At 45.8% G+C, this 12,313-nt stretch overlaps 1 protein-coding gene across 2 annotated transcripts in view; it reads right to left on the minus strand.

Annotated features, from left to right (window-relative positions):
- The window catches only part of Jazf1 (JAZF zinc finger 1), a 322,765-nt gene extending 310,975 nt beyond the window's left edge, over window positions 1-11,790 (minus strand). Inside the window, exon 1 of one of the 2 annotated variants that reach the window (XM_052721270.1) lies at window positions 11,504-11,790. In XM_052721270.1, coding sequence (XP_052577230.1) covers window positions 11,504-11,618 — 115 coding nt within the window. In that variant the 5' untranslated portion in view covers window positions 11,619-11,790. The remainder of the gene's footprint in view (window positions 1-11,503) is intronic. The other variant, XM_052721271.1, reaches the window with a different exon arrangement.
- Between the last annotated feature and the right edge of the window lie 523 nt (window positions 11,791-12,313).

A 12,313-nucleotide genomic window follows, 5' to 3' on the forward strand; every position in this document is an offset into this window, starting at 1 on the left:
TTAGTTTATATCTCACTAGATATAGTACTTAACTACCATGATAACATATTATGCTCCAATTTGGAAAGCAGTACTTACATGATGGGCAGAAGGACTGCTTCACATGTGGGTTGGGAAAGTAATGAAATGGCATAGTTTCCAGAACAAGGTGATGAGTCCCTATGAGAGCCTGGAGAATTAATGCAAGTTTTGTACAGCCTACTACTTTATACCTCCTTAGTGGGAAAAATAATAATACTACATGTGTAAAGCCCTTAGGAAATTGATTATTCAGATTAAGAAATGAGAAGAAAAAAAATTTATAAATTGGTCATACCAAAACATTAGAAAGTCAAAATCCCAAAAAAGGGCCTGTGTGTATATTAACAGCTGGACATATTGCTAATCTCTGCTTGGAGCTGTGCACGTTCATGAATTTTCATGACAATAATTTGCATTAAAATCACTTTCTGTAGGTAGAAAGATAAACCAGCCTTCCCTCAAGCACAGGTGATCAAATTCAATTTGTAATTATTAATATTTCAAAAGAATTACCTTCAGCTTCATATATCTTTGTTGGTAATGTCATATCAAGTCTTACAACTGTCAAATTTGCAAATGCCTCTCTTCCACATATGAGCATCAAATCTTAGGACATTTCAGGTTTTGTAATGCATGGACTAACGTCACAGATTCTTTTATTAATGACACTTTGTTGTCACCATTTTTCATTGTTATGTATATTCATGCCAAGGAAACCAGGAAACTTAAACGAGGAGAACCTTTAGAAGTGCACTTGCACTTTCTTATTTGTATCACTGAGCATGTTCCTAACAGAGGAGGACTGAGGTTGGGAGTGAATCCTCCACTTAGAATTTTCCATATCCACTGACCAACTTCTGGCTCCATCCATACTTTAAACCACTCCCCATGACAGATACTGCAGTTCACATTTATGCTTCAATGCTACCTCTGACCCAAGCTTTTGTGAAATAACCCTAGGTGAGCTGGACAATGGCCACAGTTCCTGGAAAGCAATTCTCACCAGAGGATGGCCTGGGAAACTAGATACAAGATGACCATGAAGCGCATCAACATGTCCCACCAAAGCCAACTAAAGGTGTCCCCAGTTCGTCTTCTCCTTAGTTGTCTCTCAAAACCACTCTCAACTTCAATGTTACTGAACCTACGAAGAAATGTGACAAGTTGAATGTAGACAAATATTGAGAGGGCTGTCAAAATCTTTTCCCAACTGCACAAATTCCAATCCTGTGAGTACATGGCTACACATACTGCTGGGCTTCCCCAGCGCCTCAAGTAGTGCTGCATGGGCCCAAGAACATATTCAAAAACTGGCACACACAAACAATGAGTTGTTCAAGGAAAGGCCTTGGGCTGAGCATTGGCATCACAATAAACCTGTCCCTGGGGCCCCTCTAATTTATCTCATCCCTCTATACCTGGTCTCTTCGGATACATTTCACTGCATCAGGGATAAGAGGCACTGTCTTAATTACTAGCATGTAAGAAGTATTAAAAACATGTGGGATAATTCTCACAACCATGGGCATCAACCACTGATGTTAGGGAAAGAAAAGGAAGGAGAAAGAATGAGAATGAGCGTGTATCTACACACACATACAAACATACGTACATACAGACATATGGATTCACATACATACATATATTACTTAGATGTATTATATTAGAGAGGTAATAACCAGTTTTTGCATATCTGGAGTTTTGCTTCCCATGGCTTCAGTTACCTACAGTCAACAGCAGTTTTAAAATGTCAAATAGAAAATTATATTAAAAAAACTATTCACAAATTTAAAATTGATTCTAAATAGCATGATGAAATCTTTTGTGGTCCTGCTCTGTCTTACCTGGAGCCTGAACCATCCCTTTGTCCAGGTGCCCACTTAGTATGTACTACCCACCCATCAGTCTTAGTAATTAGCCTAACTGTCCAAGTATCAGTTATTTTACTTAACTGTAACAGCCCAGAGTCAAAGCACAGAGATGTTAACAATTCAGATATGCCAAGAAAAGTGATATCTTTAAATGAAAGGTCAAAGTTCTCAACTGAATAAGAAAAAAATATATGCTCGGTTTGCAAAGAAACTGTGAAAGGAGAAAGAAATGTGTATAATAGTAAGTGCCCAGCTAAGATGGAAAAGCAGTAAGTCAGGTAAGGTAGAAAATATGAACAGAGTATGTTCTGACCGATGGCGATACAAAGAAAAATAGTGTGCATGTGTGTGTGTGTGTATATATATATATATATATAAAACCCACATATATTCATGTGTATATAACAGTATACATCTAGACACTATTTTATGGAAATATGAGTATATAATCTCTCTCTTCTGTACACACACATTTGATATTATCCATGGTTTCGGACACCTACTAGGTCTTGGAATATAATTCCCACAGACAGACAGACTACAATATACATGCCATTTACACACATTGTATATATAGTAGTTACATATATTGTATAAGCGGTATTCCTCACTGATCCCTATATATATGGTCCACCTTGGAAAAAAGTCACGGTTGCATCCTGGCAGACACTGAGCAGTTCTTTTCCTTGGGGGTCAGTGGGTGAGCCAGACAAGGGACAGTACCCATCAGAAGACTGTCAGTGTTCTTCAATGCTGGGCAGAAGATGTACATTTAGTGACCCAAGTCAGTAAATTTGTCTTCTGCCAAAAGACTTCATCCTTAATGTGAATATCCATTATCTGGTCCTTGTTTGCAGATGGCCTTTTTAAAAACTACTGCAGTATTCCAAGATTCCAGTACTTTCTGTAAGGAGAAAATTAATATGTGTGTGTGTGTGTGTGTGTGTGTGTGTGTGTGTGTGTGTGTGTGTGTGGTGTGGCAGTGTGCATGTCTATGTAATGTGTATGTGTGTGTATGGTGTGGCAGTGTGTATGTGTGCATGCATGTCTGTGGTGTGGCGGTATGTATGTCTGTAGAGTGTGTGTGTGTGTGTGTGTGTGTGTGTGTGTGTGTGTGTGTGTAGGGGGGAAGTATGCTTGAGTGCAGGCCCAAACAAGCCTTAGCACAGATGTGGAGCCCAAACGAGCCTTAGCACAGATGTGGAGCTCAGAGGACAACGTTCAGGAGTTCTCCTCTTTCATCATCTGGGTTCTGGGGACTGAACTCAGATCCTTGAGTTTGTGCAGCAAAGAGCTTTTACCCACTGATATCATCTTACTGGCCCCAAGAAAATGTAATTTTCTTCGAACTCTGACTTAGAGTGTAAAATGAAAGGCATTTTGAAAACCATACATAAATTTCTGACATTTATAGTTCTGATTTCCAGATTCCAAAGGTATACAACATTTGTGGATCAGCACTTCACCCAAGTCAGTGTGAACAAACCCACTGCCTGTTAGACTACCATGAAATAAAATGAATGTATGCAACCCAGAAAGTATTTCTTCAATAGTCAGTCATAGTCAGAGTTGCACCATCAAAATCTGCGGGGAGAGAGAATGTAGAGAGAGAAGGTATAGAACAAAGCCTAAAAAGGAGGATTCTTTTCAGCACTTGAGGAGCATGGCTCCTGCCTCTGACACTGCTCTAAAACAGTCAACCTCTGGCTTCCAGACGATCCCTGGAGAGCCCCTTCCGGGTGTCACCAGCCAGCGTCAGCCTTGAAGCCTCCTCCCTGTCATCAGTGGTAAGAATCAGATCCTGAAAACTGCTGTCGGTTTGCATTTCTAGAACTGTCTACACAGGAGATGTCTACAGAATACAGGACTCTGAAGAAAACCATTTTTTTGTGGAGGCTTTTGTCCACCAATCAGCTGTAGACAGAGCATTGGAATCTATATTTCAGTTACAAGTCAGAAATTGTGTACACTAAAGGGAAGCAAGTAGATATTGGTGAAATTTACTACACAGCATGTTCAATAGGGATGTTTCAAACAGGCTGATTTGACTCGAGATGAGAAATAAACAGGTGGAGAAAATACTGAAGACAGTGTTGGGCGATGCAGGAAGACTTAGAGCTGGGGGCTCTTACACCAGGTTCAGTTGTGTGCCTGTGAGAAGGTACACACTTCAAACCTGCCAGCTCTGGACCCTGAGCCTTCCTGGGAAGGCAGAGAGCTTGCTGCCAAGCCACAGGGTGCAGAGAAAGTGGGAAGGCAGCAGCAAGCCTTTAGTTTATTAAGATCTCCATTCAGTCTTCCCTTCTCCCTACAGGGAAGCTCCTGAGGAGAGTGTGCCCACAGGCCAGGCACAGCGCCTCTTTCCAGTCCTGGTCTTTTCAGACACACTTGGCCAAGGGAAAGGCCATGCTGCAAGCTGCTGGCCTTGAGACCACTTTCCTAGTCCATAGTGGCTAAGGCCCTTGCCAGCATCTGAAGTACTTCTGGCCACATGGAAGTAAATGTGGCCAGAAGCTGCACCACCAGCAGACAGCACAGGGATGACCTCCCAGTCCCAATCGCTCCAGGATGCCCTGAAGAGTTGCACCCAGTTAAACAGTGGTCACAATAGCACTGCAGGTAGGTGGACACACCTCTACTGCTAACCTCTGGCAACTTTCCTGTGAGTATTACAAACATATTATTTAGGAAATACACAAATGGCAAGAAATTGAATGATGTAGATAATTTAATACTGTAGATGAGTCTTTTACCAATATAACCTCATTTAGTCCCCATTAACACCTTATGAGGCAGACGCTTTTATTATCTTCGTTTTACAAAGCAGACACAGTGGTACATAAGTCAGAGGGTGACAAGCTGTCCACAGTCAGAAGGTGACAAGCTGCAGAGGTGTGTGTGATCACTTTCAAGCAGGCAGGATTCACTATGGTGCTTCCCGGTCAGTTACATTCTAGGGGAAACAGACCAGTTAGTTGTACATGGAAAGGACATAGGAAGAGGACAGCCAAATTGTTCAGACGCCGCTTTGTATCTCTCTCCAGAATTAAAATTCCACCTCATACTTACCAGCAATGAAAGCATAGGAAGTTCTGGCTTTGGTCTTCACTGTGAAGCAGGGCTCAAGGCCTACCCGTGTTGTGCAAGCTGCCACTCCACTATCATGCCTCTTGGATGCTGCAGGTACTTACTGATGAGTTCACTTTTGGTGCTGTGACAAACACCTGACAAAAAGCAACTAAGGGGGACAGGGCTTAACTGTTCACAGGAGGAGACACTACATCACGGTGCAGGAGGCCTGGTGGCAGGCCTCTAAAGTGGCTGGGTCACATCTGTCAGCACCAGCAAGCAGGAAGCAGATCAGAAAGGGCACTGGACTATAAAACCCCAAGGCCACCCTTGATGACTCACTTTCTACAGCAAAGTTCCACTTCCTAGAGGTTCTACAACTTGTGGGGACTAACAGGAGCTTATCGGAAGGACTTCACATTCAAACCACAACACTCAGTCTACCCCATTTCCCACAGAGTCGTGGTCATCTCATAATGCCAAATGCAGGTATTCCAACGTCAGAAGTCTCCATAGCCTCTAAGAGTCTCAACCATGAGTGAGGGGTAGAGGTCAGTGGTGAAGTTCTTGACTAGGACACAGGAGGCCCTAGTTCAATTCCCAGCAATACAGAAAGGACAAATGCATTGGGAAATGGATAGACAAACCAGAGCACTCTTTGAAGAGGGAGAAATGGCTGCAGAGATGGGTCAGCAGTTACGAACATGTACTGCTTTTCCAGAAGACCTATGTCTGGTTACCAGCACTCATATCAGGTGGCCTCTATCACCTGTGACACTTTCTTCTCACCTGGGAACCTGCAAATGTGGTATTCACTCACAAAGATACACACACACACACACACACACACACACACACACACACACACACGCACACACACACACACACATTAATAAAAATAACCCCCCAAAAAGGACCCAACACTTTTTCAATACCAAAGTCTCTCCCGAGACTAGAGGCAATTATCTTAACTCTGAATCCATGATATCAAAAAACAAGTTACACACTTCCAACACACAACACTTCCATTCCAAAAGGGAGGAATCAGAGCACAGTAAGGAAAGAGCAGACCAAAGCAAAACCAAAAGCTAATAGGGAAAACACCAAATCCTTCAGCTCCATATTTGGCATTTGGTACTCATGATGGAATCATCTGGACTCCACAGGCCTTAGTAGCCCTGGCCAGCTTTGCCATCTGAGTCTTTCCTCAGTAGATAGCCCATGGTCCTGGAATTTCTAGCATTCTGGAGTCTCCATTGGAACTTAGAGTTCATTTTCACAGCTTCATGAAATGGCCTCTCAGGCCTCATTACAGGGAAGTCAATTCTACCACACAGTGCCTGGCCTTAGCAGCTCTCTAGAGTCTTAGCAAAAACCTATATAATAGCCCTCTTCCCCAAACCCCTTACTCTTACATCTTTCAAGCCTGTAAAATCAGTCACGTGGAGGACACTGCCAAGTTCTGCTGTCACCCTGAGATGTAGCCTGGCCCCTCTGAGCCAAAGCTAGAGTGGCTCTGTGTCCCCTGGTTGCTGAATCTGCAAAGCTTTTTCCTAGACAGTTGCTTTCAGGCAGGGAAGCCCTTTAGTAGCATTTTCAGCTCGGGTGCTCTTCTTTCAAATAAACTTGCATTTTCACTAGATGGAGCCTTTACTGGGAGGGGCTTGTCCTCAGGGTACCTTCCTGCTGTGCCAGTGCAGAATGGGAAGTTTCTCTTTAATGGTGTTCATCTCCTTAACAAGCACACATGCTTTTTCAGACCCTGCCTTGTCTGCGACCTTAAACCTGCTCATGCTCTTTGCTCAGCAAACTGGATATTTAAAAAAATCTCCCTCTGCTCTGTCTGTTGCTCTTGTAAACTGAAACCCTAGATTAAGGGTAGTGAGCAGTAACCATACCACTGCCTCAGAGCTAGTCTGCCTTGAAACATCCCCCAGCAAACAAACTAGTCCATCGCTTTTGAATTCAGCCTCACTAAGTTCCCAGGACACGGACAGAATAAAGAAAGACTCTTCACCAGAAGGTAACACCGACGGCCTCTAGTCCTGTTCCTGATAAAACTTATTGAGCTAGGTCTCTACTGACCACATTTCTCTCAGCATTCTGTTCTCCCAAACAGAATGGCCCAGTAAGCTCTGCTTACAGAATACTAGGGCTTCTCTAGCCTGAAGCTCCAAACTCTTCCACATTCTTCCCACAAACCAGTTCCAAAGGCTTCTGTGGTCTAATTTATTACAGCAACCGCCCCACTTCTCGTCAAAATGACTTTTCTCACTGCTGTCATAAAATACCTGACAGGAAGAACTTACAAGAGCATTTATTTTGGCTCAAGGTATGAGGGTACAGTCTGGCATGGTGGCAAGAAGTGCGAGGTAGCTGGTCACACTGGATCAACAAGCAAGAAGCAGACCACAGGCAGGAAGTGGGGTGGGGCTCAAGGACCCTCTTCCCCCCACTTCCTCCAGTCAGGTTCTTCATCTTAAAGGTTACACAGCCTTCTATAACTGTACTACCATTCGGGGACCAGATATTCAAACCCACGAGCCTGTGGGAGACCCTTCACAGTCAAAGCATAACATTTCCGAGGTCATCTCTGGGAAACCATCTACATTATGATAGGAACTACCTTTAGGTTTCTTTTCAGAAACTTCAATTTATTAATTAGGTAGCCTATATACCCACTCTATGAAATGAAGTACCTGTGGATTTATGACCTTGGTTTTAGAGGAAAACCATCAAGCCCAGAGATATTCTAGGTCTAGAAATACCAGTCCTGGCTAGGGAAAGCTACTCCCTGTGAATAAGACTCCAGCCCCAATGGAAAAATGCATAAATGACAGCTAAGGAAAGGCTCTTACCATGCACGGCAAGTCTTAAAAGGCCTGCTGGTCACTATTATTACAAGAGCTAAATTGGGTCAGATACCTGAGTCTCTCCTCCAAAGGCATGGTCCTGTCTTGGGACCTGGGCCATGTTTGCTCTCCCCTGTCTGGACATCCTGGCTCCCACTGATGTCATCTCTTTCAAGATTGTGACCCTGTATTAGCTTCTAGGGCCTATCCTCACCGATTTCTTTCAAACTCCAACACTCATTACTCCAAATCCACTGTCCCTTACTCTGGCTTTCCTTCAGTATCATTAATTACCTTTCAATACACTCTATCATTTACTTAAGTTAGTGTTCATCTCCCTTCACTAGTATTGAAGATGCCCCAAAGTCTGGTGGTGCTTTTATTTTCCTTCACCAAAAAGTAACAAGTACTTAGAACCTGGCAACAAAACAAAACAAGCAAGTGCTATACTATCACATAAATAAATTCAAAAAGCAGCTGTAGTTTCACAAATGTACCCAAAGATGAAATCACCTAAATAAGGTTCTTAGTATTACAGTTGCTTTCTGAGTCCCAAAGCCAAAAGATTTCACAGCAGTGATACAAGTGTTCATTCACAAGTCTGGGGCATGACCTTCATTGCTAAATTTAGTTTTCTCTGTGTTTCTAAGCTTCCTTGTTACCAGCTTAACCTCACCTATTTATGATGGTCACGCCAAGAGTGTTTCTACAAACTTGAGTACCCACTCACCACCAGAAGCTTCTCTGGTCTCCAGGAAACGACACCAGGGCTCTGTGTGAATTGACAGCAGAGCTGTGAGAGTACCACTTCACAGTTACCAGGCTGTGGGGTGTTTTAAGGCAATGTAAGCGAGTGGGTGTGAGAAGGCTTTGACTTAGAATACTTGAGCTTTTCACTGAGATGGGAACTCACTCCAGTACTGAACTGGCAGCAAGATGAAAGGGCATAAAAGCAGAAAGCAAATCAGAAGAGGTATAGCATCTTCAAGGAGGAGAAAAACTGCTTAAGACAAAGGCTACTGAAAGCACATTTCTTTGTCTTTGAAGCCACAGGCGCTTGTCCCTTACTAGAAATGGGAAGAGGCAAAAACCAGCTGCGGATGGAGCTGCAAGGTAAAACGGGTGTGTTCTGGAGGTGACGCTATTGGCTCAATAATCAGAATCACCATGCACATAAAAATGCATCGAAGTATACATTTATAGGAAAGACTGCCATTCACAAGTTAATGTAGTGATTTGAATGATAAAGAACAGCCATAGTGAAAAACACAGGCTTTGAAAATTCTGTCAGGGCTTTTGACTGGTGATTAAATGGTAACTGTCCAAAAAGAGTCATATCTCTAACCCTCTCAAGGTTATATACAAGACTAAGTAAGACCCGTGAATGAAAGTAAAATAGCACACACATCTTGGGTATTTTCATGAATCTTTAATGTGGCCACTAGCTGATTAAGACATTGAACCAGTAAAGCAACCATTTACTTAAAAATCTCATTATCTCCAAAAGTGTATAGAGTAAATCACAGTAAATCATAAAAATGTAGAGCTTTCATAAGTACTTTCATATTTTTACTCTTAGCTCTCCATCCAAAGTATATTTATACAGTGCCAACTAACCCGGATGTTATTACTCTTCATGAGATCAATTCCTATGTCTGTACGGCCAGCTGCCCTTTAAAGGTGAGGGGCCTAGTCTCATCTCCGCAGTTCCAGAGAAGCTCTTCAAACTTTGGATTCAAGTATTTGCCCATTTTAACATCTATTTTTCAAAAAGTTTGCTGGATCAAACTGTTTCCCAAGTATAATAATTCTTATCTCTGCCAAACAATCTAAACTTAAGTTTTCAATACTTTCACCACTAAAAGAAAAATATTAGCCCTTTGGGAGTAAGATATCATCACTTAATAGTTTAGTTTCAGACAATTCATAAACCCTTGACCCTCCTAAAAGATATCTCTACAATCCTGGGCCAACTTCTGCCAACTCAAGAAAGAAACTTATGATTTACCAACTGCTTGTCTAAATCATCTGACTGCAAGTTAATTCAAAAGGAATAATTGTGTTTAATTCATGTTAACCCTAAATTAAATATTTATATTGTCTTTTAATCAGCTAAGTAGGTAGGCAACCAGGTAAAATTATTACCCAACTTACATGAAATTTTGTTCATCCTGCTACAACTGATGAAATGGATGGGACATGGGATGAGTTTTCTGCAGGTCAGGGGCTACCATCCACACATATTTACATAATGCATACGTTTGCATTTCTATTATTTACATTTATCATCTCCATTTAGTTTAAGGAGTAGGAGGAGAAGAGTGAACTAGGAAAATTTCTCTTGAAAGTCTGCATCGCTAGAGTTTAAGCCATGATGAGAAATTTATTTTGTACTTGGAGCACTTTTAATTATGACTACTCAGTCATGATATGAATCAGCAGGTTTTCGACTCTTATCAAACCACTTTTAAGACCACCAAAACTTGAGAGCCTCACTCGCTCTTTTATCTCACTTTCATCAGAAGAGATGGGAAAAGCCATTAAGGAGGTATGTTGAAACTTTGAAAATTTCAAAGCCTGACAATTACTCATCAGAATTCTGTTTTCAATGTCATTTTGCAAACCATTTTCATGATTAGTTCCCATTCTGGACAGCCCATCAAATCCCTCTGAACAGGCACTTAAGGCTTATTAAGCGCCCACTGTGTGCAAGGAGAAAGCCTTCTACGAAGCAAAGGGGTAAAAAGCTCTGTGTCATTTTATTCTTGCATAAATGCACAGCAGTCGTGATTTACTCTCTCAACTTCGCAGAAACGTGAGCTGCATCCACATGGCCGAATCCATTGCATCCATTTGGTCTTCCCGAGGCAATTCACAGGTAGCCTCACCCAGGCCACCCGCGGCCCTCTTCACCTTCCAAACCCACACGGCCACACCTTTTGCAGGTGGCTGGGTCTCCTGAGCCAGAAGCACCCCACCCATCTCCCCCCCCACCCCACCCCACCCCGGCAGAGGCAGGGATGAGTGTGCAAACGTGGTGCAAGGACTTCCGCGAGGCGCAGGACTTAAGAGGGTCCCAGGATCCCGGGAGACCCAGCGGGCCCCGCAGGGCGCCCCTCCCCCGCGCCCGCGCCCGCGCCGCGCAGGCCCCGCGGGTCCGGGCGCACCTCCGGCCTAGCCGCAACGCCGCGCCGCGCCACGCCCGCTCGCCGCCCGCGGGCTCCGCTCCGCCGCCGGGGCCTCGGGGCGCTCCGGCCGGGGAGGGGCGCGGCCCGCAGGCGTCCGAACCGCAGCCGCAGCGCCAGGCCGGGCCCCGCGCCCGCGCCGCCGCTCGGAGCACGCAGCGCCCCGCGCCCGCCGCCGCCGCGGCCCCCTCCCGCCGCGCCACACCTAGCAACCGGCGCTGACAGGACGCAGGCGGGGGAGGAAGCGGAATGGCTGCCGCGGCGGCGCCTCCCCGGCTCCCGCCAGCCTGACAGCTCGGGCCGGGCGGAAGCGGCGTGCGGCACCCGCCCCCCCCCACCCCACCCCCGCGGCCCGTGCCCGCCCTCGCCCTCGCCCTGCGGCCGGCCATCCCCGCGCCCCGCGGCCCTCCACGCCCGCACCTTTTCGGGCGCCCGGCCCGCGCCACCCCGAGGCTCGCCCGCCACCCGATCCCCCCGACCCCACCCCCGCCCACCCGGGCCTCACCGATGTGGTTGTCCTCGATGTGCTCGATGAGGTCGGCCAGCGTGGGGAAGTGGAGTCCGCAGCCCCCGAAGCGGCAGGTGTTGGAGAAGAAGGAGGCGGCGGCGATGCCTGTCATGGTGCTACATCGGAGAGCCCCCCGGAGTCGGCTCTGCGAGCGCCCGCGCGCGGAGGCGGAGGGAGGGGCCGGGGAGGGGGCAGGCGCGGGGAGGGCAGCGCGAGCCCGGGACGGAGGAGAGGGGGCGCGAGGTGGAGCGCAGCGCCGAGCCTCCGGGAGGCAGCGGGAGGCGGCGGGAGCTCGGGGAGGGGGCGGGGAGGACTCCGCGCCTGGGAGGAGGGACCAGGCGCGCGCCTGCAGCTGTGCGGCCCCAACCTCCGCGACCCAGGCCTCACCTGGCAGCGCCCGCCTCCAACTTTACGTCCCCGGGCCTGCCCTTCGCAGTGTGAGGTGCCTGCAGTCCGCTTGGAGCCTCCTGGGTTACGTGCATTACATTCTTAATAGATCTACATCTATTAATTACACATGGTTCCCTCCGATGAGCACCCAGGGAGTTACCGGGCCCTCCTCGGGGGACATTTGTTTGCACTTGGCCACCTGTCTAGGTGTGACAATGACATTCCCTAGGGACCCAGGAAAGGTAATTGTGTGCACCTTATTCTTTAAACTTTCTCATTTAAAAAAAAAAAAATTAAAAAGTCCGTATTCTCTGGAGGTTTGTACTAACTAATTGATTTTAACGAAGCTTTCCCCCTAGGCCAGAAGAAAATCTTTGCTTTATTTAAATTTCAAAATAGAGTGCTTGGTTGTCAAGT

The sequence above is a fragment of the Peromyscus californicus genome, unplaced genomic scaffold, assembly GCF_007827085.1.
Source record: "Peromyscus californicus insignis strain IS unplaced genomic scaffold, ASM782708v3 Scaffold_6__1_contigs__length_162567912, whole genome shotgun sequence".
Lineage (NCBI taxonomy): Eukaryota > Metazoa > Chordata > Mammalia > Rodentia > Cricetidae > Peromyscus > Peromyscus californicus.